General features: G+C 42.7%; 1 protein-coding gene across 6 annotated transcripts in view; it reads left to right on the top strand.

The window, feature by feature from the left end:
* wwox (WW domain containing oxidoreductase) overlaps positions 1 to 25,088 on the top strand; it is a 306,560-nt gene that overhangs the window by 5,137 nt on the left and 276,335 nt on the right. For 5 of the 6 annotated variants that reach the window (XM_064313812.1, XM_064313814.1, XM_064313813.1 and 2 more), the window contains exon 5: positions 15,528 to 15,634. In XM_064313812.1, the coding sequence (XP_064169882.1) occupies positions 15,528 to 15,634 (107 nt within the window). Of the gene's footprint in view, positions 1 to 15,527; positions 15,635 to 16,084; positions 16,307 to 25,088 lie in introns of those variants that run through there. The other variant, XM_064313815.1, reaches the window with a different exon arrangement.

The following is a 25,088-nucleotide window of genomic DNA, read 5'->3' as shown; positions in this document are numbered from 1 at the left end:
ACCATTAGTCATGCTGTTCAACCATGGTAATTTACATTTGAAACAGAGCCGCCCAGTCCGAATCCAGTTTCATGTGCAGGCATGTATCTGTACATGATGCAGAAGTGTATTACAGGACTATGCTTTCAAGAAAAAGCTGTATTAATTTGAGTGTTTGTACACATACAATAATTACTTGGGTGGTGTTTTGGAAAATACTACATATATCTTACCGATGTGTTCAAATTGAACAGCATTTTGCTTGTTTGTTTTAATATGAAAAACACTTTTCTGGATTATCTGGATTTACCTATTGAATGCCTTAGCAGTCCAGCAGAGGGCAGTCAAGCTCTTTCACTTTAATTTGTGACTCGTAATTATACAACCGTGTACTACAGTATGTTTGTATGTACCTGCATTCAGATATTTTGCACATTGTTGGCCTATCCATTTTACAGATCTTAAAGGTGTGTGTTTTTACATGTTTATGTAGAATTGTACGCTATAGCCCATATTATGAATTCTTACGGTAGGCATCATTTCTTTGTATTTATTCATATTCTGAATTCAATTTGAGATAGTTCTGTTGGCCATGAATGTCACATAATCAAGGAGTTATCGTGAACATTCGACAGAATCAGAAAATAAAAATGAATGTCAATTTGAATGCATGATTTGAGCTGCAGTAGTTTCCAGGCCTCACTGTAATGAGGCAGAAATGCCCGGGGCGCATATATTTGACTCACCTTTATACCTTCCTCTTGTTGAGGACACTAAATATTAATTATTCAGCTACAATTAACAAGATGTCAATAGTAATTGCCACCGGTAGTGTGCTCTTTTGACATCAGAATGGCCTGTTTGTGAAATGTTGGTCTGCCGATTTGGTTGACGCTTGGAGCATATTAATTTAATGAATTCTGTTTAAGGCCACACGTCTATGTTGTATTTTTTCTATGACGAAGATTGTCTTCCTAAGAAAAAAATCATTATGATAATTTCGGATATAATTTTGCATACGCCGTAATAAACTGGCATCTTGTTGCAATTTTACTCGTCTTTTCAAGCTGAAAAGAGTTGAATGTTCGCACAGAGCTCCGGGGGTGTGAGAATGTGTTTTCTTTTTAAGAGCACAGGGCAGCGTTTGCTGAGGAATCCCCTCTGCAGATACATTGCATTAGTCTTCCGTTCGGTTTGCTGCATAATTTGAAAACCACTACGGCTGGTCCTTAGACCTTTAATTGTCGTAATGGAAATAAATGGTGGCTCGTAACTGTACTTTCTCTCTTCCCCCCCCCCCCCCCTTTCTCCCCATTAAATGCACACACACTCCCATAGTGTTGTGGTACACCTGTACTTCAACATTGATCCTGTGGTTCTTTTGACCCTCCTTGATGCCTCCCATTCATCCCCATTAACAGACCTTCTCCTGCGATTTCCTTAATTCTCTTCTATTGAACTAACAAAAAGTTATTTACCTTCCCGGGGTCAGCCCTGCAGTTTGCCCTTAACGCACTGCTGCCAGCGTCGGAATGGCTTCTGAGTCTGTGAAGCTTTTTGTTTGTTCCTTTGTGGAAGAGAGAGAGATGATGAGCTGGAATCCGCTAATGATTTCTGTTATTGTAGTTCTGTCGTGCGCCCGCCGCTTAACTCTGACGCGGTTAGCTACGTTCGCGTTTATGTTTCTGTTATTTTCGCGGGTGGAATATCTCCCTGGGTTCAGAGTGGTCAGGTGCATCGTGGGTCAGAGCATGATGTATGATACGTGCGTGATGGTCATGGAGTAAAAATGTGAATTTCACCCTGTCACAGTGAAAGGACAGTATGAACATTGATATATGTGTGCCTTTTTTAAATGTATATATTTATGTCCGTTTTTATTTATCCATATATCTCTATATAGCAAGAATGAAAGCTGTGCTCTTCTGATTATTGATATTTACTCTGGTTTAGGAAACCAAATGTCATAATCTCCCTGACAGAAGGATCTTACTTTATTGTATTAATGTTTTTTGAATGCATCTCCAGAGCAGTATGGTGACATAGCCTGTGACCTTGTCCTTTCTCCTCCACTGTGATTTTAGTGCTTTAGTGCTATTAAAAAATAAAAATCAAACCAAACAGAATAAAATAATTGAATCATGTTTGAAAATTTGTGGAGGATAATGATTCTTCATCATTTCTCCTTTACTTGGGAGGTCATGGGTTCCCAAATGCTTCTTAAAGCAAATTTGTTATGAAAGCGCAGATTTGTGGGGGGGGTTGGGGGGGTGGTTGTTATTGGAATGCGGGTGCCGAGGTCTGATTTATTCCGTCTTTAATTGGAATTTTTCTGGAAACTACCCCCCGCTCTGCGTCCTGCACTGTCGAGACCTGGAAGCTTTCCACGCACAGACTACATGATCTGAATCCGCTATTGTCTCTGAATTTGGTCGAGGCTCCACCAGAGGGACCAGACAAAGTATATTTGCTCTGGACGCGAAAAAAAAAAGGACAATGACAGGATTCATGAAAGAAAGCATCACGTGCTGAATGAGTCATTTCTCTACCAGTAGGTTTTTTTAAATAGATTTTGTTGTGTTTTTTTTTTGTCGGTAATTTGTGCTCCGCTGCAGTAGTGTTTCAGTGGCCTGCTCAAACACTCCAGTCAATTTCTTTCCCCCTATCACAGGACCCTTAAAATGGTTCAGCGAAAGAGAAATGAATGCGACGTCCTCGGTTTGAAAACCCGCGGCTTGACTTTTGCAGGTGATCGCTGAATTGCGTCACACTCACGAGGCATAACTGGTTTTAAATGGATTGCAGCCCCACACGTTTGCAGCGCCGCTGTTTGTGAATAAGGACCCCTGATTGCTAATCCAAGAGCAGTGAGCCATTGAACCAGTGTGAGTGTGGGGGAATGCATAATGCATACAATGAGGATATAGTTAAATAAAATAAAAAGTCTCGAGGAAAGGATGGAGGCGACGTGTGGGGTTTTTTTTTTTTTTTTTTTCCCTTCCTTTTCTTGGTCTTTCTTTTTTTCTTTTTTTCTTTTTTTTTTTATTGTCCGGACTGGTTTTTACCAAAGGGCTGTCATTGCTTGCGGTAATTGTAAGGGTGGAAGAGCAGCTGAGGAAATGGAATCAGATTTTTATAATGTGCATTTCATGTCCTTTTTGATGAATCTGTTTATCGGGCCTGTAATGAATACCACACATGGTTGGTTAGTCAAATTATTGAACTTTATCAACCTTGGATGAAATTCACAATGCACGGCCCGAAACCTGTTGTAACATGCAAGAAAATTACATCTGGGCCCAAAGGTTCAATAATGATTACAGCTTCGATATAACTGAAGTGGGGGGAGCACGGGGGACGTTGAAAACACACATTTATGTACGTGTAAATAAAGTTTACGGCTTCGTCAAACAATTACACTGTTATTATATGAAGTCAAGTACTGTATAGATCTGTACGGGCTGCAGAGGTTTTTTTTTTGGGATTGTAGGGGCAGGATAGTTTCCGTGGATGTCCGGGTTTTCGATGACAGTGATAAAAATAGCCTTCCTCCAAGCTAGGGTGGGGGTGTGGGGGGGTGGGGGGTGGGGGTAAGTCATGGTGGGGACATGGCGACCGGCAATCAAAGGGCATGATGAAAAATTGTGGTGGGAGTTGGAAGTGGTCACAGAGGGTCAAAGATGGAGACCATAAGGGCAACGCAGAGCCGCTCGGCGGGAGCGCGGCGGGAGGGGCGGAGTAACGGGGCCCGCGCCGGGCCGCTCGGGCGGAACGCCGCGGTCCGCACGCCCGTAATTACAAACGATACGTTTCACTTTCGGGTGACAACCCTTTCGCCGATACAAATGAAACCTCCGCGTTATTAATGGGTCAAATTAGAACTCCTCCTGGGCGCGGGGGGGGTATATACCTGTCCGGCCCACGCACCGGCAGATATATACGGCGCATAACCGAAAATCAGAAATGCTGTAACCCCCCCCCCCCCTTCCACCATCCCCCCAGTACTTCTGCAGGGCTACATCGTTCTCCACCCTCCTCATCTATTACAAGCCGTTTGCTCCATTACAGACCGGCACCCTCGGAAACACCCCGGGTTCGGACAACTTTGACTGCGGCCCTTCATTATTTTTTATTGTAATTTTTCCGTTTCCTCCGGTGTAGATGAAGGAAAAATCCAGATTTCAATATCGGAGATGTTTCCAATTAAAGCCGGCTCACGTTCTGCCTCCCCACCGCACAGCACAGCACATGTCCTGGATGTTTGGGACTGTAATTAGATATAAGTATGTTTCCCGGCCACAATAATGCATATATTGTTGCTTTTTTTTTTTTGAGAAAACATTACGGATTATTTGGAACAGGCAAATCTTAATGGGGGTGCAAGCTTTCCTGTTAACTTACAGCTAGCCGAGGCAGTGCTGCACTTATTACTGTCGGATACCGCAGGCCTGTCCCTTGCATATGGAAGAGGAATTGCTGTGTGAAGTGGTTTGGAGAGAGATTTCTCTATTTTTACTAATTGACTGCAGGTGAGAGACCCCTGCAGTCACAGTCACTGCCTCTCTAAAGCACGTTTTTCTGCATTTTTGTTTGCCATAATAAACAAAATAGTCAAATAATTAACTTCTATAATCAACAAAGTGCCCTCTCAATACATTTTATGTAGCAATGGCTTTGAAATTGCACATAGGTTTATCACCCACATAAGTTTATAAAATAAAAACAGCATATTCCTTTAAAGTGGAGTCACAAAGTCTCATTGACAAAGGACAGAGATGTTTGCTTTCTGCCATATTACATGGTTGGATCTTGTTATTCTGGTGTTCTAGACCTCATGTTCCAGCTTCTAGGCTACTGAATCAGTGTGGCGTTGTTGGCAATATCAGATGCCTATTTGAAATGAACCCGACTCTCTCTCTTGCTCTCTAACTGCCTGACAGTATCCACGGTGATGCTACAGTGTGAGTTTAAATGCTTCATCTTGACTGCAGTGCCCCATGAGTGTTTGTTTGTGTGTGTATGTGTTTGTGCTTGTCTGTGTGTCTGTGTGTGTGTGTGTTTGTGCTTGTCTGTGTGTCTGTGTCTGTGTGTGTGTGTGTGTTTGTACTTGTCTGTGTGTGTGTGTGTTTGTACTTGTCTGTGTGTGTGTGTGTTTGTACTTGTCTGTGTGTGTGTGTGCATGTGTGTGAAGTGATAAATTGAAACAATGATTGATTATTAATTAAAGCATATTACATTTCTCAACACACTGAAAATGCAAATAGCTGGTTTGGTTGATAGGTACTTGAACAATTTGTGCTTGTGGGTTGCTGTTTTAAATCAACGTATGTGATGTGGGATGCTGTGTTCTTTTGTTGTTCTTATAGATGACAAATGATCCAATTGGTACTAAGCTTTGGAAATGCCTCATAAAATAATTAGAAGTGGAAATTGTACAAGACATAATTTGCAAAGTACAGTTGCCATCAAAAGGAGACAAAGAGTAATTTAATAATCACTCGAATATTATACTGCCAAGACAGAGCAGCAGTTTATACTTTATAACCAACCGCCTACTTTTCAAGAAATCGGCTGATAAAATTTGATCACGCTGAGTAATTGCATAGAAAATAGAATCATTCAAGTGCAATTGAGCATTAAGTTTAAATTCCCAGAAAGTTCATAGAAGCTTCTGGAAATGTGCAGTAACATGTCTCTGTATTAAAGGAGTTCAGAATATATCCATTAGTAAACATTCATGATCACGGAGAGAGAGCGTTCTGCATCTCAGACCATTTCTGGCCAATTTTAAAGGTCATTGGCCTCAGGTCAGTTTACAGCTCTAAGAATATTCACGTGAAATTGAGCCTGCCAACTTCAAATTTAGTCTCCATTATCACTGAGTTCACAGTTGTGAGATGTAGATTTCTTTTTCCAGTGGAAGGATAGAGACCAGCTTTACATTATAACTGAGTTCACGGTTGTGAGATGTAGATTTATTTTCCAGAGTAAGGATCGAGACAAACTTTACCACATGCTGAGAAGAAACTGCCACAGGAAGCAAACTCGCAGTTGAGGCCTACGACCAATGATTGGTTCTTTCTTCCGCAAATTCTTTTTCTAAACAATGACTTAGAAACTTTTTAGTTGTTTAGGTATTATTTATGACCCAGCTGCGTTGATAAAGTCCTTTCATATCACAGAACGAGTCGGGATAGATTTTCCAGACTGCATCTTAATTACCTGGGACTGTGTCTTGTGGAGTGGTGAATAAAATTGAGCATTGTGTACATTCTCATCCGTGCCATATTTGGCCCCGAATAGGTGAAGCTCATGTTAAAGAACAGGATTTCCTTATGGAAATACATACATACACTCGTGGGCTTGCATTGTGTGGTACTGGAGCTGCAGTACAGATGGATTCAAGTGTGCAGTAAACCAGGCCATTTTGGATGCTTATCTGCTCTATTGTAATGCTGTTGTTCTCAGGTTTATAAGTCAGATAGTGTAATACTGAAGTCCTCTAGTATGCTGCAATGTATAGACTAGTCATATGGATTTTGCACTGATAATAATTGCCCAATATTATGGTAATGCATTTGTCATTAATCTACATTGTATTGGGCCTATATATTAACATTAGCAAACTACACATAATGTTTTTACCACACTCAAAGCATGATGCTACAAAAACATCCTTCAGGTTTTTTCTTTCCACACTTCTACAAATGTAAATTTACCAGCTGCATTTTTCACTACGCATATTGATTTGATTCCAGATAATGTTGTTAACAAGGCAGATGAAATCTGTTATAGGACACAGTTAGCAAAAAGCATTTTCAGAATGTTGGGAAATTATTCTTTTCATTAGTGTTATTGACAAAGGTTAGCCAAATAGTCATGTAAAAAGCATGAGCCGTGTTATTAAAATAATGATTCTTATTAATAATGAGCACTGATTCTTAAATTCAGAGCTTCAAGGTGTTTATTGGATGGTGGACTGGTGCATTATCTGGCAATAAAGCATTTAACTATTTTTTTGGAGTTTGATTCAGTAGACTTCTAATATTAACATTACATCAATTACATTCACTGTTGCTTGTGCATTTGTGAGTATATGGAACAACGCGCACAGATTTGAAGAATTGAGAGATTCCTTCATTGCCGATTCCTCCTTTCCTTTGATAGCTGCAGAACTGTGTCTTTGACATATATAAGACAGATCAAATTGTGTGCACTTCAAAAGTGAGAGGGTTTGTGCTCTCTTCTGAAATATCTCGTACTTGTCACCAGAAGCGTGCCTCTCCATCAGAGTTCTCAGAAGAAGAAAAGGGGGAAATGTGGAAATCATATGAAAGCGGTTAACTTATTAATGTTTGGTCAATCTTAAAGCAGGGCCTGTGCAGCAGTCAGCTCCATTCATTTTGCTTGGCACCTTCTCTGTCGATGCGATCCAAGAACAACAGGCCTGTCGTCTTTACACACAGTCAGGCGGGAACCAGGATGTGGCTTGAAACAAAATGTAAAACCATTCAAAGAAACCAAGGCACTTTCTGAAGCTTTGAGTGTGAAGACACCACAGACCCTAAGACTCTCTGCCTTCTCACACCTCAGTCCTTTCTTCTGGCCTCTTTTTTCTCCTTTTTTTTCTCTTCTTTTCCTGAAGAGCTTGAGTTGTAAAAATGGACATACACAGACAAGATGGCCACGAAGTAGAAATAAAACTTGTCTGAAAATGTCAGGAAGGAAATGCAATGCTGCCTACAATGCTGTTACACTTTAAGTATGATTTCCCTGTGATTCTTTATTGCATGTGGGGATTCTTTATTTTCATTAACTTCTTTGTATCTTGTTGAGGTGTTCATATACCCGATACTTCCCTTCAGTGCTAGCCAGTCACTTGGCAGGAATTCCATGAAATTCTAATCACATTTCAGCATTCCAAATGGGGGAGCAAAGAAATAAATAAGTTTTTCTTTTGCTTCCCTTGTGTTCCTCTGTAGCTTCACAGCATGATACCATTTTTATGTGCAGCAATTTTTTGTGACTTATAGGGACTCATGAAATGGGTGATTAAGATGATTTCACTGCCATATTTTGCCGTTTGGATGCTAGTCCTAGTGTTTCCTGAGTGGAAAACCAGCCCTCTAGTCACTACATAATACTGTGGATCATGGAGATCCCTGTGAGAATGGGGAAAAGTATAGGCTACAGTCTGTCCTTACATTACATTACTGGCAAGAGTTAGCAAAAGAGTTGCAATTTGAATCACTGAAATACTACAGAATATCCAAAATGATATAGTTTGTGGAAGAGAGTTGTGTTATGTCTTTATAACATCTTCTTTCTATGTACAATTTTCACATTTATATAATTGGCCCAATGAATCATGGTTGTTACTGTTGTTTGCAGCTCTTAAGAGACCACATAAACACCAGCAAAAGCATATATATGCAAATTTAGGAAAATCTTAGAAACTTTCACAGTAATGCTTGAGGATGTTACCGTTTTGAAAGTCACAAGTTTATTCTGTTTTTTTTTTACGGCAGATAATTAATTAGTATGTAAACAGGACTACCCCTGTTTAATTATGGTTTATTCTTCGAGCACTGTCAGTAAAGCACAGGTCAGAGGGATAGAACGGTTTTGCCTTTTCAGCATGTAGCGTACCGCGCGCCGCAGAACTAAATTGGCTTGGACTCGCGAGCGTCTCTGGACGGCGAATAAAACCAGATGTCAGCCTTTCCAAAGTACCCAATAGCCTGCCTTCCAAGATTAACAAAACATTAACACTTCATCATTCTGGACTAATGTACTTAAAGGAAAATAATCCTTAGCTACGGGGAGGGGAGGGGGGGGGGGGGGAACGGTCGAAAAAGTACTTTATCGAAATCCGTGAAGCTTGTTCTGGTCCTGCCTACAGGGTTACCTGCCCAAGCTCTCCTGTCCTCTGTGCCAACACTGCTGTGATGGAGCTTTTCTCCTGAGCCTCTTCTGCAAATCACAGAGGGACTTCTGCTCTTTGGATTAAAAAAAAAAAAAACACTTTGGACTGCAAGTGGAAAATTGACACGCTGTTAAATTTAGTTGAATGTGTTTGTTATTCTCTCTCACCACCCCACCACCCCTTGAATCTGTTACAGCACTTAGGCTATAATCAAATAGTAGCGCCCTTCTGCGTTCGGTATAAAGACACTGTAAAGTTTCACGCCAAGGCAGCCAATTATTGTCAAGCTGTAAAAGTACTTGTTTATGCTAATACGTCTGTATTGCTTAACCATTGAAAAGTGGATGATAACAGATAAAATAGTTGTTAAAGCCTTAAAGGTGAGCCAGGGGCAGTCTCAAGTGGTGTGTCAGAGCAGATGTACTTTTTAGGTTTTTAGGTTTGTTTTTAGACAGCCAATTAATTTATTCTTAATTTCTCTTAATTGAATTGAATTTAAATTAAATGAAACGGTATCATATATACAGTAGCTATGTGGCGGATACTGAGTTGGTCTCAATTCGCGTGCTTTGCCTCAGTGGTAAGCGAACGTTTTTCTTCCACTGGGAGCCAGGTGTGACAATCAGAACGGTCATGCTTAATATGGCCCTTGGCCTCTGCTTCTGCCCAGAAGGAGAGAGTAACCCGACGCTGACCTCTTTTAATGTTCCACCGCCTGAACTCGCGAAAACAACCTTGTCCCGTTGCTCACCTTCGTAGAAATGGATTTGGGCCCAGTCCCCCGTAGCAGACGGCAGGGGTGAAAGGTCACGGCGTGGCCAGTTGTAGGAACACGCGGTCCGCTTACTAGAAATTAACTTCGGCCCCTGTTACTTTCATTAAACCATGCATAGGTTACCGCTGTTGTTGGTGTATTTAATTTGTTTTTCCCATTATGAAAATCATGTATAGCAATTAAGTTAAAGGGCACTTTAACGATGCAAGTGAAACAAAAGGGGTTGCTCCACAGAGATCACATGGGTCCAGTGGCATGAAGTGTGTTTGAGTGGTCTAATTATTTCTACTATTATTAATTGAAAATGGATGCCCTCATAACTGTTTATGTATTTACAAAGCTTCTGGGTTGCTTGGCTTGGCTTGTATTTAAAAGTTTGACTCAGGAGATGAGCGGTAAATGAGGATCCAGACCTTAAAGTACTGAGTAGAGTCGATGTGAAACACTTCACAAGCATCATTTATCTCAAGAGAGAGAATAAGGAATACACTGAAGTCAGCGTGAGTGTAATATTCATGTTACAGATACAGCAATTGGTATATTTAATAATCACCTACTCTAAAGGGCTTATTGTTCTACTTTTTGTATTATCAGTTTGTACTAGCATGTTTTTGACTGTCAGGCTGGGTGTATTGTAAATGAATCATTGTATTAGCCTACACCAAAAAATGTATATCTATACCGGTATGTATATTCATAGTCAGCATGAAGTTCATATGGTCAAGCCGGGCTGGTTCTAGGCATTGGTGACACAGACGGAGGCTGGGGCATGAAATGAAGGTTCCCTAGTTCGCCATCGCTACCCCTCCCCCCCAGACAGCCCCACCCCCTCTAGGTTCGCAATATCGCCTAGGGGGGCAGAATGGCTTAGGCCATCCTTGCGTCAGGTTTGTGTCGCAGTAAAGTGGTGATATTTGGTTCTGTAGCAAGATAATGAATAAACTCTCAAAATAGCTACAGTGAGAGATGGCGGTGAATCGCGGCCCATTGGCTAAGTGGCCTGATTTATGAATCGCTGGAAGTGCAGCCGCCATGATAGCTCCGGCATCGCCCCCCGAGTATGAGAGGATGCGGGCTGTGGTTTGTCATCGGGGAAACTGGCCTGGTTTGAATAAGCGAAGGAAGCTTACGGGGCAGCTGGAAACGGACTCGTCGGAAACAAACCGCGTCGCCAGATTGCGTCCGATGACGGCGGCGGCGGCGACGGCGTTTCGCGCGGGAGATCCTTACGCCGCACAGGAAGTGAGACCCCGCCGCAGCGGAGGTGCGTGAGACACCCGGCTGTGCGGCACGAGGCGTTATGAGCGGGGGAAAAAAAAAAACAAAAAAAACCCGGTGACAGTGGAACCGCGATCAGCACTTTTCCCCGCAGCGAGCCTCACCCGTGTAGCGGGAAGATTCGCCCTGACAGCGCAGTCGAGGCTTACAGCGGTAACATGGCTGTCAGAAACACCTGTAATGCTTCCCCTGCCTGTGCGGTTAGTGCCGAAGAGTACCCGCGTGTAGCCTTTAAGCCTTTTAAAATGCATTGTGTCACCAGTGCTGCCGTCCTATTTGAATGCTGAGGTATTCTCAGCATTAGGTCTACATTTCAATGTGGAATTCTGTGGCGCGACTAAAATTTGCCAACTATATTTGACTCTTTCAGAATGAGCTGCAAAGGGACAGAAGGAAGACTTGGAATAATCCGCAGCTGTGATCCAATCTTAATGCATTATACTGGTTAACGTTAGTTAACGCAGACAAAGTTAAGGCAAAAAAGAGACCCTTTGATTTAATTTTAACGTTTGAGCATTAGTGTAACTTCACCCTGGAAACACTTCATACTTCATAAATCAGGACTGCTGTTTCAGGAAGCATTTCCTCTCATTTTTCCACTGCTTATGAGAGGTGGCAGTGTGGAATTGCCACAGAAATGTATTAAAAATTTTCTGCTTTACCAGAACTGATCTGTAAAACGAGTCAAAGACAACATGTAATGTTTATGGAGCTGCTTTCTAAAAAAATCTATATTTAAACTGACACTTTCTCCTTACATTCTTTTTGGTTTTTTAAAGAATCCTGTCCAAATACTGTAGTGCCTTTTTATAGACCTAGGAATTTCTGGGTCATGACCAATGCAGGAAATCTGCAAGTACATCTGAAGTGACATTTTCTAAACGTTTTTATAGTTTGAAGGTTTTCAGTTCTGACACCATGATAGTTTTTCTTATGACATCAGCAAAGCTTTGAAGTGCGAGCGAAATGCTTTACAGGTTGGTTTGTCTATTTATTGTGGACTGAGCTCCCTTTTTTTTTTTTTTAAACAATATTTTTATTTTTACTTTCAGGTCCTCTAAAGAGAGCTATCTATGCAAATGAATAGTGTTCTCTGCATTACTCCTAATAAGGTGTCATATAATTTAATTCCATGGTTCACTTGTCAGAAAGTGCTTCAAATCCCACTCCAATTTTGAGTTTTAATGGATCTTTAGCACTCGCTTCACAATTAGTGTTCCCAGTTTTCCTTTTAATGAAAATCAGATTAAAACATAATCTAATTAAAGTTCATTTTAATCCGTGCTATCAGACATACTGTCTGTCATTTTGTGTCTTAGTTCTTCGGTGTCAGACTCAGTTAGCTTGCTTCTAAGTGTTGGGCTAGACTATCAATCAGGATGTGTGTGTGTGTGTGTGTGTGTGTGCGTGCACACACATGCACATGCATGGGAATGTTTGAGTGCTTTGCCGCTTTAGTTGACAGGATAGTAGCCCTAGCTTGCTTGTGTGTGTTCCACAAATTACATTCTAAAGCACAATACAATTTACAATATAATTTTTATTATATAAATCAGTGTAATCATCAACAATATAATGTGACTAGACTTATTTATAGTACATTAGCTGTTTTCACAAATATATCCTTGCAAGTTTTTTTTTTTTTGTTTGTTAACCAAATCTGATTGGGGCAATGGTTTCTCTGACTCCTACTTGTACATATAGGATTCACAATTTCCATATCTACAGTACATTTAAAACTGTTGATTCAGATAAACTGAATAATATAGTTTGAGCAAAATATGCTATTAGGCTTGTGATAAGCCACTATGAAAAGCATGTCATCTTCATTCATATTATTTAGTGATAAAAATGGAATCAGATTAATCTGGTTTTTTAAGCTTAATCCTGTTCACTTTGACGCCGAGGAGCTGACTAACACCAGTAGCAGGTATGGAAGCAGTTGGGAACCATGATCCTCTCAACCTTATTCATTTTTATTTTGAGATAAAACTCATAATCAGTCTCTATTCAGATTTGGGGGAAAAAAAACCTCTAACATCTGAACCCTGAGAGCAATGTAGTAGTATTGTGGTGCTGTTAATTACAGTTGAGATAGCAATGTTTGTATCACTATACTGTATTTTGCGGGGGAAAAAAAATCATTGCTCATAATGTGCAGAACATCCACATGAGCCCAGTCGTCCACATGAGCCCAGTCTCTGGAGCTGAAGAGCTCCCTTATTAGAAGGTTGAGGAGGAGATATCGCCTGATTGAGGAGATTCCATGAAAGAGCTGACACAGCAAGTCGGCCATCTTAACTTTCTTTTTTTTTCTGTCCCCAACGTTCATTGTGTGTCAGGTGTGAGCCAACAGTCTCAGCAACAGCCAGTCTGTCGTCTGTCGGATATCAGCGAAAGTAACTTTAGACTTGATGGACGAAACTGGCCGGGGCAGCGGATGTGCCCCTGCGGTTTCTGGAGTAGGGGGGAACACACACGCGTGTGGGAGGCTGACGCTTCGGTCCCACGAGCGATCCGCTTGATGTGCCCGTCCTGCCCTGAGTCCTGGAGTTCAGTGGGAGTGCAGGGGGAACGCGGACCAGGCCCGTTGTGTTTTGACAGCTGCGCAGACTCCCGTGCGTAATCAGCCGGAATTGTCAGGTGTGTGTGGCCGTCCCCGCGCTGCACTGGGGGTACTGGTGTCACTCCTCGACCTCTTCGGCTGAAAATAGAATCGGGACCGAACGAGCAGGGGTTTTCATTACTCGGTTTGAGAGAACCGTAGCCCTGCCAGTTCTTCACCGTAAAAAGAATCTCTTTTTACCTGAGATTGGGGTGAATGTGTGTCCGCAGTCATATTGCCGTCAACATCACATGACTGTCAGCTTTAAGTTGAGGGTATTTACATCAAGTTTGTGTGATCCCTGTAGGAATCACAGCCTTTTACACTCCAAGAGTATTCCAAATATAACTTTATGTATTATATTGCCCGTTGTTGGATGAACTTCCCAGTCTCCCAGCCCAATGTTGAAAAAATGTCTATATTCTGTTTTCAGAGTACAAAAGTTTTTCTAATTACTGATAACTGGATTATGGAACATTGCTGAGACTGAGGGGGGAAAAAAGTAAATGGGAGGATTTTTAAAAACTGCTTCAAAACCATTACTCTATTTTCATTTTGCAAGAAGGTGGCTGATAGTTTTAAATGCATCTTTGGTACTTTGGTATAGATCTTTTTGCAAACAAGTTACATTTGTGAGCCTGGCTTGTATTGTTTGCTGCTGTAGTCGTAGTTGGTGTGTTTTGCTTTAAGAAGCCACATCGTCCTCAGAAACGTTGGCAGAATGCCAGCTCAGATGTGGTTTATTTTGAGATGGTGTCCAACAAAATTTAATGTCTGCTTTCTTACACTGCGTCTTATCACTGTGCCATTGCTGAGGGGTCACATGCTGGCACCAGAATCAGGAGAAGTAAGACATAAATTATAAAATTAAACATTAATCATAGTTTAGAACTGCTTCCAAGGCACGCACAACACGTTGTGATATAACCAGAGAATTGTTGTAGTTTTCTTTAATTTTCTTGTTTGCTTGTTTGGTTAAATTAAAATTCCAGAAGTTTCACCAGCTGCGCATAAAAGCATAAAATTGAACAAATATTATTTTGAATGGAGAAACCATCAATCATCCATTTTTAGTTCAGGAATGAAATGTTTATTGAAGCAGTAGCATTGGGATCTACTTTTAAAGTTACAGAAACGGCCTTCTTTTGTGCATTATTTTAGAGATGGTGCAGTAATTTATAGAAATTATTAAAATACTATATGAAACTAAATGTACTCTTCAAAATCTTGTGGAATCAGTCATCTAGTACTTCACTGTGAAGATAAACTTCTCCTTGTCTCTTTGTTTTTGATCAGTTGGTATGTGTGAAGTAATCGGGGCAATAAACTGCTTTCATTGATAAAACCATGGGATATCTGGAGTACTTTTTGATTGGTTAAATGTTCTTATCGCTGCTCCTTTGATGTAAGAGTGTAGCAAAGGTTTGATTTTGAAAGACAAGATATTTTACTACACTACACTGTGTACAGAACTTCTGTGTTGTTTCTGTTATGTCAGTCCATGTAACAATAATTGCAAATATATCGTCCCTTCACAAATATTCATGTGACTTTTCACCATATCATCAATGTCCTCTCTGATTGTTAGTAGCCTAATACCTTGTAAAATTGCCTTTGGTGTCTTTCACAATTTTATCTGTAAAGTAGCTGCTGAAGTTTCAAACCAAATTAATTCAATCAGTTTCATCATTTTAGTGAGAGAGGCATGTGATTAACTTTTTTTTTTTTTTTAAAGCAGAGCCTATGGGTTTCTCATTGATAAAACTGTTTTCAGTTATATCTGAATTGTAGATATGGACTGTAACTTAACTTTCATATGCCTTTTTTCCCTCCACGATTCAGCTGTGGGAACAGGAATGTAAATCTTAAAGTCATCTCAAAAATAATTAATCTTCAAAACATTATTCTGGCGCTCTCTCTCTCTCTCTCTCTCTCTCTCTCTCTCTCTCTCTCTCGCGCTCAAGGTTTCGAGACGGCGAGGTCTTTCGCCCTTCACGGAGCTCACGTCGTCCTGGCCTGTCGGAACAAGACCCGCGCCAACGAAGCCGTCGGCCTGATCCAGAAAGAGTGGGTGAGTGAGCCGCGCACTTCGAGGTTTGGGAGGACGCGTCGCTCCACCATTCCGACAGGTAACTTGGTCAGAATGCTGTGACGTGGAGAAGGCCGCATCCTTCATCCCGCCTGTACGCGTTTCCGCGTTCGGTCGCGTTTCCTAACAGGTGAACCGAACGCGGGCGTCGTGAGCGGAAGGGCCTCGCCCCCCCTTTTTTTTTTGGTTGCTGAGGGGGTCGTCTCATTCCGCCGTGACAGGCCCCGTGTAATGCTTTCGGGCCAAACGGAAATTTTTAATGTAAAAAATGTAATTCGAGTGGTTCCCGCTCTCGGGCAGGCAATGGCGGATGATAGCTGCCAATGTTCATTTATCAAAGGTTTGAGCCTGACTGGTGGAGCTGTGGGCTCTGTTTGAGCTTTTTATTTTTTTATAGCTAATTTAACGCAGCCTTTATTCCCTCTTATCCAGTTACATCTGCCCACACATTCCATTTACCAGCGGCTCATCAGCGCTTGGCCCACGGAAGCAAACCGGGCTCCCTTCTGCAATCGGCCGAACCTGCGATCTTTTGGGAGAGGGAGAGTGATCTCTGTAATAGCTATTGTTGTTTGGAGGAGTAGGAGTCAGAGTGGGGGGTGGGGGGGGGGGGTGGGGGGGTGGGGGGGTGATAATTAACTTTGATTATTGCACTAATATTATGGCACTTCGACAGTTGCACAGATTTATGACTCTGGTAAAATAAACAAATGAAATGCAGGTGCTGAAGCAGAAAGAATAAGCTATTACAGAAGTTTAATTACAAGCAACCTGGGGCTGTGAGAGAATTAGTTGATTAATTACAGGATGCTTATAGATTACAGCAAATCGTAAGCATTTTAACTCACAAAAATATATATTAAAAGAAAAGCCCTTGCCAGTTTGACTAATTTGCCAGCGCTGACAATGCTACAATCCATCTTGACATGTTTAACAAATGTTCTGGCTGCTCTGAGGCATTTTATAGGGACTCCGGTCCTCTGGTTTAAATAATGAATTTCAGATACCATGACAGCTGTTTATTTCAGCCTTGTACCTCTAAAGGAGGTGTAATCCAGCCTTCAGAATATTTCCCTGGTAATTATGGTCATTTAAACCCTTTTAAGTGGAATGGGAGCCGTCCATTACGATCCGCCATTCAAACAACAAATAAATTAAAATGTGAGAAATCTTAACGTTCCGTAGGCCATGGGTTGACAGTGTTATGAGAGGAACACTATCCGGCCCTAATTAAAGCATTGACACAAAGGTATTTGGATTGCAGAACAATGTATATATAATCTTTTGACACATAAAATATCTGGTGCTAGCTTGGGTTTTAAAGTGAGCCTAAGGTATGTTCATTTTAACCGTAAGGTTAGATTTTTTCCCCTTATGTTTACACATTTACATATGTTTTTCAGTTATTTACGGATGGTTTCAGTTCAGTTCAATGACATAAACTAGTGGTATGAACGAAATTCACCGAGATGTTTGTAGTGGTAAAGCGATACATGCACATATGTACACATATCGATGGCCACCTTAAGAAAAATATTCCTTGTTTTTGCTCCACCTGAGGCAATGAAGGATATATCCAAAAAGGAAGGAAAAAAACCTAAAACTGTCATAAGCAAGGTGATGGATGGAAGTGTTCCTGTCCTCCCACGCTCCTGAATGAGGGTTAATCAGACAACAGTTATTATTCTGGAATCCCTGGTACAGAAAGGCCTTATATCCATTTCCAGGTCTGTCGGAGTTCCTTGTTTGATGCCAAGAGTTTAGTTTCTCTCATGATAGCATTAGACCTTTGCTCCTTCTCTGGTAGCTGCCAGGGCCGTAGGGTTTAAAAAAAGAAAATCTACCAGCCTGCTGATACCCGCGTGATATAACACCACAGTGTTAGAAATGCTGCAATTATAGTCCCTTTTATTTCACAATATGTCACGATGCACGTTTTTACTGAATTTCCAGGCACGAACGGTGGCCAGCATGGCAAAGCAGGTGAACATGTGAGTTCGCGTTGCGGTTCATCGTCCGTTCTTGCGGTCTTCGGCGAGTGAAGCGTGCCTGTGGGTCTTTCTGCTGTAGCTACACGTTCAGCAGAGCAGCTTTGTGTTCAGCTCTGCCCTGTGGGGTCTTTCTGCTGTAGCTACACGTTCAGTAGAGCAGCTTTGTGTTCAGCTCTGCCCTGTGGGGTCTTTCTGCTGTAGCTACACGTTCAAGCTGTGTTAGCTGCTGAGCGCAGTACTATGTGTTCAGCTCTGCCCCTGGGGTCTTTCTGCTGTAGCTACACGTTCAGTAGAGCAGCTTTGTTGTTCAGCTCGTGCTGCCTGTGGGGGGCTGAAGGCTTAGAGCTATGAGTCGGGCGCTCAGTGGGGCTGTGTGCTCTGCGTGCCCTCTCCGCCGGTTTCTGGAAAGCGTCGCTCGTGTGAACCGAGCGGCGGCTGACTTTGGGGACGAGGCCTAGCGGCAGCCTGCGCTGTCAGCTTCAGCGGGGGTGGGTTGGGGGGGGGGGTGGGGCTGGGGGGGCGATAAGGCCCGGGTCAGAGCAGACCGAGCCCTGGAGGATGCACCTCAGCCACGGTTATCGCCTCGCACGTATCCTGCCCATAAAAAGTGAGAAACTCTTTTTTGGCCCTCCGTTGTGTAAACAAGGAAATCAAAGTTTCCTGAAGAGCTGGGGTTCGGTTACCGAGTTGCCGCGGTTACCACCGCGCCGGCAGTGTCTGCGAAGAAATGGCCCCCTCCGCTTTCGGGGTTCGTAGTTACTGTCGCGGTGCTTTTACGCTCCTTTGCTGTAGTTTGGCAGAGAAAAGCCAAAAAGGACAGCGGTGTGTGTGTCTGTCCTCTTCCACCAGCGCAGTCTTCCGTCGGTGGGAGACGGGCACATAATGAGCTGCTAAATTGGTGTCAAATGTTGATGTGTTCTGAGGGCTGGGATTGACTGTGGCAGCGCTTCAGATCCCTGACAGCTTGTTTTTTAGCTGTGCTCTAGGTGGAGGTGCTCGCCTGCCAAAACGGCTTTGTGCTTCCCAGCGGACTGCCGGGGAAGTTTGAGAGTGTGGCAGCCAGCGCCGCGATCGTACAAAAATACGAATGCTGGTGCTGGAGCATTACTAAATGTCTGAATCCTCTGGACAAATCAGCCTAATCCGTTCGAAAGAAAATGATTTTTTTTTTCTCTTCTTGAGTTTTCTTTGAGTGTATTTGCTCATTGCGAGGCTTAGTTTTGACGATACGCCTTTCAACTTTACGCCACTTATGACAGAAACGGAGACTGTGACAAAAGGAATTTATTTTGAGATTGCATTAACAAAATCTATATTGTGAGGACGTACGTGACCTATTGTGAAGGCAATCTGCACGTGGCGTAGAGACCTTATTATGTCTGAAATAACTGGCAGACCCTTAAAAGATTCAAAGGGCTAGAACAATTTAAAAAAACCCTTTCTTCTTTTTTTAACTTGCCTTGAGTAAAGGAAATTAGAAATTTGGAGTCCTGATTTATTTTAATCAGGAAGGAATTATCTAACATAAATCTCCCCTGGAGAAGAGAAATGGCCCTAAAGCAACCAAGAAAAAAAAAATTATCAATAGCAAGGAAAAGAGGAATGATTGTTCCAATTCACTGCTTAATTGACTTAAAAGGCCTAATGAAAAAGCATGCTGGCCAGCTTGAGCCCACTGGATCCACCAACAACCGCACACTTTTAGCATCCCCCCCCCCCCCTCCACTTTGTACAGCCCCATATGCTGTATAATTACATTATTTGTAAATGATTCACTTTTCCAATTGGCATTCTCCAGTAATCGGTAATTAAAAGTCTACATATAAAGCAAATCATAGACATTAATGCAATGGAATAGATTTTTTTTTTTGCTTAGTAAATGTTGGGGTGGACCTAAGCGTTGCGTGTTTATTTGATTTAATAGGTTTGACCCTTTTAAGAGTACAAAATTATACCATATCAAAATGGGTTTAATGTCCTTCCTCAGAATAAGCAAATAACCATTTAAAAACGAGTGATAGCCAATTTCATAAAGGCAAGTTTAAATTTATACTTTTCAAAATATGTATATCTGCATTTATATCTGGAAAAGTTTTGATGTAGCTATTGAAAAAGCCCGACTTTGGTCCAATCTAGTCAGAATAATATCCCAAGTAACACAGGTAATGGTGGGCCTAGGTTAAACACAGAAATGAGCTGTGGTATTGTTTCTGTAAGACTTTCTTTACATGATTGTAAGGATAAAATGGTCTGGTTTTTTTGATGTTAAAAATAAATCTCTATAAAAAAAAGATATGGAACCTGCACAGAGACAGTAACATAATTGTTGCTAATTTGGTAGTTCATAAGATGAAAAACATTTATTTTGTCCTAGTTTGGTTGTTAGTTTTGATAACGTTCTGAAACTCTGACCTGCACATGCACTGAAAATCGTCAAAATAATTTTGTTACCTTAGACTCATGGACCCTTGCACATTTGCAGAGGGGCCTTGTGTGGTTTTTTACTTCATTTCAACAGCATTTGGAGCAGAGGGGGTATATTTATTGCCTATTTTACAACGTGACACGTGCAACACACTGAGAGCACGCACACTGATTAGAAAAGCGAGAGATTTATTTGCGTTCTGCAGCAATGTGAAAATCCACATTTGCTTTTGCCTTTAATTCGTGGCATGTCTGGATTAAAGCGGTCCTGATTGGACCACGGGCTCCCTGTGATCAGTTGTGTGCAGTTGTTAAACTGTTGGCTCGTGGGGAAAAGCAGTCGTGGGCCTCAGTGCGGGTTTTGGCTCCGCAAGCTTTGGCAGTGGACCGGGAGTCTATTTATGGCTTTTAACAGGAATCTGATTAACGGAGGCATTTGAAGCAGAATGACCCGAAAGAAAGAGAAATGGGAAATGGACCGAAAGCCAAAAAGAACAGAAGCTTTCATTGAATTGCCAATCAATGCCGAAGGCTCCGAGATAAAAAAAAAAAAAAAAAAAAAAAAAAAAAAAAAGGTTGTTCCAGTGTTTATTCAATATATATTGTCATCAGTTCAAAGAATGAAACTAGAATTATTTATTGTCATTTTGTATTGCTAGTTATTCTAATTAAATGTCTAAAAATATGTGTAACAATTTGGAATATCCAACAAAAAAAATAAATTGAAAATTATTTTTGTTGTATTGTAACTTTAATTCAATCATTTTAGCGACAGTGGGAATGTGTTCTGTTTTCAGTAAGAATACAAGCGTTTCTCAGTGTAATTCATGGGAATAGAGTTGGTCTGTAAGCACCATTGAGCAGCTGGATAGCCCTCAGTAGCACGTGTGTCGAGATTGTTGTGACACTTTCCTCGCTCCTTGCTGTGGCTTTGATGTGTTTCCCTGGGCATGAGAGGAGGGGTAGCCACCATCATTGAAAATCAATGTATTTTACGGCCTGATAACCAAAACACACCCCTAAAAAAAGAAATTATGAAACACTTAACGATTTTCCCGCAAAAAGGCACAAGCTATTGACACTAGAAATGGTAATGAGCTTGCTTCGCCTAGCAGGTAGGGCCATTCCAGACCTTATTATGAGCTTAATTAGACATGGCTGAGTTTGTAACTGATAAGTCTACCTATAAATTGTTTCTTATTAAGGCTACAGTAAAACCTAGGCTCCTATGAAATGGCAATCTTGGGCTTCATAATATGATGCCACAAAAAAAAAAACAAACGCTTTTATGCCACTGTTGTTACAAGGTACATCTAGTTTAAGTGTGCAGGTTATTTTATTCCTGGGGAGGATTTTGAGAGAACCCACTGAACAGGGCAGCCATTTGAGGCACCATCATCCCGTTGCACAACACAAATTTCCCTGCTTCAGCATTTTACTATGGGCGCTGGGGCTGATGGGAGCTGGGGAAAGTAGGACATTACAGACCTTAGGTCACGGACAGGAGTTTAACTGGAGCCATAAATCCAGTATTTCAAACGAACGGTACTGCTCGGATTCCAAGCAGGAATCATTTTGGGGCTCTTGTGGTGTACGGGTATCATGCTTAAAGATGTGGCTCCATCGTACACTCCTAACATGGCTGTGGCCGGGAGTCTCATAGGCACTTTGAACTGTTATGCTGGGGGGGGGGACGGTTTCAGTCACCCGGGTGGACTTTGTCAGTCTATTTCTACACCTGTGGTCCACCTGTGAAATTGTCCAGAATGGCTGAGCAGCTGGACTGCAGAGTGGAAAGAAGTGGTTGCTGGTTGCCGCCATTTCAGAGAGTGCATGCGCTTGTCTATACGTAGTTGTACAATCACAACTATGTATTCCAAATCGGGGAATAAAACCGCTGGGCCCAGTTATGTCATGCATATCCTGCTGTGGAGTGCTGACTATTTTCATGGGAACAGTGAATCAACAGTGGACATGAGTTTCATACAGCACCCATGACTGTTTCTTCTTGGGGGGGTTCCCCAAACCCTAGTGAACTTGTCTGAACATGCAGAGTGAGTGTAGTTTAGGGTAAAAGGATACTTATTTCACGCAAGTTGTACCATCGCTCCTTCAGAATTTTTAAAGCCTTCGGAGTTTAATGTACCTCTGAGAAATAAAACCAAGGTTTTTCCTATAAAAATGATTTTTGAAATTTTCGTAGAGGCGAATGTTTCTTTGAGTGGAACGGAAGGGTTGCCTCACTCTGTCCATGGCTGGAATGGGGGGAATTTTAGGGGATTTCAACATTTCCCGTGTTACTAGCAGATTACACAGAAAATGGTGTGGGTGGGAGGGGGCTGCTGAGGGGGGACAACCTCAAGCCACACGTGGCCACCGTTTATAACGCTGTGCTACATGTTGTGATACATGTCCTACCAAGAATTTGAGAAAAGGGGATTTTTGTAAAAGTTGTGACGGTCATAACGTTGGTCCTGTATATGGTTTGGGACTTTCCAATAAAGAGGAGGAGCTCTTTTGGTTGACCACGCTGGCCTTTTTTGAGAACACCTCGTCTCTGTATTTGCTGGATGTTTACTCTGCACTCCGTCATATTGATTTGTTTTTACCGTTTCGCATTTTTTGACAGTGGCAAGTAAAAATGGCAGCATGTACAGAGCTGCGCGATCCAGGGTTAATGCCTTTCAGCGCTCTCCCTGCCCATTTATTTGAAGTGCCACGATTTATTTCAATGCATGTTTAGTGTGCCTTTTCTGCCAAAAAGCACATAAGCTTATTTCATTTTTAGTGGGAAAATGTGTGTGTATGCTTATGTGTGTGTGTGCGTGTGTGTGAGAGAGAGTGTATTTGTGTATGTGTGTATGTGTGTGTGCGTGTATGTGAGAGAGAGTGTGTGCGTGTGTGTGTGTGAGAGAGAGAGAGAGAGAGTGTGTGTGTGTGTGTGTGTGTGTGTGTGTGTGTGTGTGTGTGTGTGTGTGTGTGTGTGTGTGTGAGTCTGGCCACACTGCAGCAGAACTCTGCAGAACAGTCTTAGATTTGAGCATGACAGGCCTGCTGGCTGCAGCAGTGATAAATAACCCTGGATTATTTCGTTTAATCTGGTTAAAAGAAACGGCCAGCAGTGCCCATTTAGTTAAATGCTCCCGAGGAAACGTTTGGCTTTCAGCACTTCTCCTCTTTCTGAAAGTGCATTTTTTAAATGATTAGATGAAGCACCTGTCAGGTCCGCGCACCTGCCGGGCTGCTTCGTGTTCGAGTGATATTGACAGTGATATGGGCGGTGCCTTTCTGGGTTTTTTTCAGTCCGGCTCTTTAACGGCGTACACCACCAGGCTTCAGGCCGTAAGCACCGGGTCCAACAGTGTCGCCGTCAGCACCCTGACGGTAGGTTGAGTGACGTGTGGCAGGTGTCCAGGTGTAGGTAAAGAGGGTCCAAACTGCCACTCAATCCGTGTTTGTCCGCGGGGTTAGACCGCACGGATTAACTCCGCGGTTTCAGTCTGAGGCGTTTGACAGACACCTCACGCTCAGGTTTACCCCAAACGCTCGCCCCACCCCCGTTACCGTTACAGGAAGGGAGCGAGTACAGGAGCGGACAAGCGTTTCATTATACCCCGCTACACTGTGCACAGTGTGTCACCCCTCACTGCTGCTGGCGTACCCCCGTCCACCACAGAACTTTACCCCCCCCACCCTCCCAGATACCGCTCCACAAGTCCTCCACCGCTCCTCTTCTCTCGCGAGGAGCGAGAGTTCCAGACACGCGGCGCGGAGATGAATCGGCTTCGTTGCGGGAGTTCGGAGTTAAGAGAAGACAAATATTTACATTGCGGAGCTTGTTTTACAATAAGAACGCTGTACGTCTTGTTTATAGGGTTCCGCCGGTGAGACTTTTATGGTCCGTAATGAAGCCACCATAAACCACGGCAGAAAATTAAATAGCAGATGTGCTCCACAGACAAACGGAGCGCCGAAGGTCCCCGAACGCACTCGCCAGACTCGGATTATGGAAAGGGGGCAGAAACGACGGATGGGGGCGCTTCTTGCTTTTTGGACCGGCTTGGCCTCTGGGCCACCTGACGCCGCGGTCTGAGCACGCGCTCGGCCATTAAACGGTTCGGCCTTGGAACAAATGAACAGGCCGAGCTTTGCAGGGAGCGCTTTGCGTGTTAGGGTTCGCCGCTGGAGTCGCGACGTGCTTTTTTTTGAAACGGGAGTTTTCGTCCGTCAGGAGGGCCACGGGGTATGTCCTTTCTTCTCTCCATGTCGTACTGTACGCGCTGCTCTTCCAGTAACCCAGCGCCATTGATTTTGTACTGGGGACATCGTGTGTGAAATTAACACTTCTTCTGATGTGACCCCATCAGATTTTTTTCTCCTGCTGAGGGCACTACTCAACGCGCTGAAACGTGCGCCCCAACTTTCATGAGCGTCTGAGAGGCGAGTCAGTTGTCAAGGCGACGTGCGACTTCCTTTTGCGTTCGCGATAACGTTTTGTCGCTCGGTCAGCCTCAGTGTGTCAGGTTGGTCGATCCGAGCCTTAATTTTTATTTCATGTTATCAAAGATATAGACATTTGTTCATCTGAAAATCATGATTTTCTTGCCGCAATTTTTTCCGTAAGACATGACTTCGGATGAGGGATTAAACTCAAGTGCTGCTGACTGAAAGGCCTTTTTATTCAGCGTGAGGACACGGTTGGATCTTTTGAAGGGGCGAAACCCATTAAACAGGAGGGTATCAAAAGCAACAGGTCTAAGTCGGTATGCCGGAGGCAGAGCCCATAGGCACTGGTAGAGCCCAGCTGTGAATTGCGCTGTAGAGGTGGATCAGCTGTGTTTCCCTGGTAGCGTAAGTCATGCTCAGTGTGTTGCGCTGTGGAGGAGGATCAGCTGTGTTTCCCTGGTAGCGTACGTCGTGCTCAGTGTGTTGCGCTGTGGAGGAGGATCAGCTGTGTTTCCCTGGTAGCGTACGTCGTGCTCAGTGTGTTGCGCTGTGGAGGAGGATCAGCTGTGTTTCCC

The sequence above is a fragment of the Anguilla rostrata genome, chromosome 16 (assembly GCF_018555375.3).
Source record: "Anguilla rostrata isolate EN2019 chromosome 16, ASM1855537v3, whole genome shotgun sequence".
Taxonomy (NCBI): domain Eukaryota; kingdom Metazoa; phylum Chordata; class Actinopteri; order Anguilliformes; family Anguillidae; genus Anguilla; species Anguilla rostrata.
This window is presented reverse-complemented; position numbering and strand designations above follow the sequence as displayed.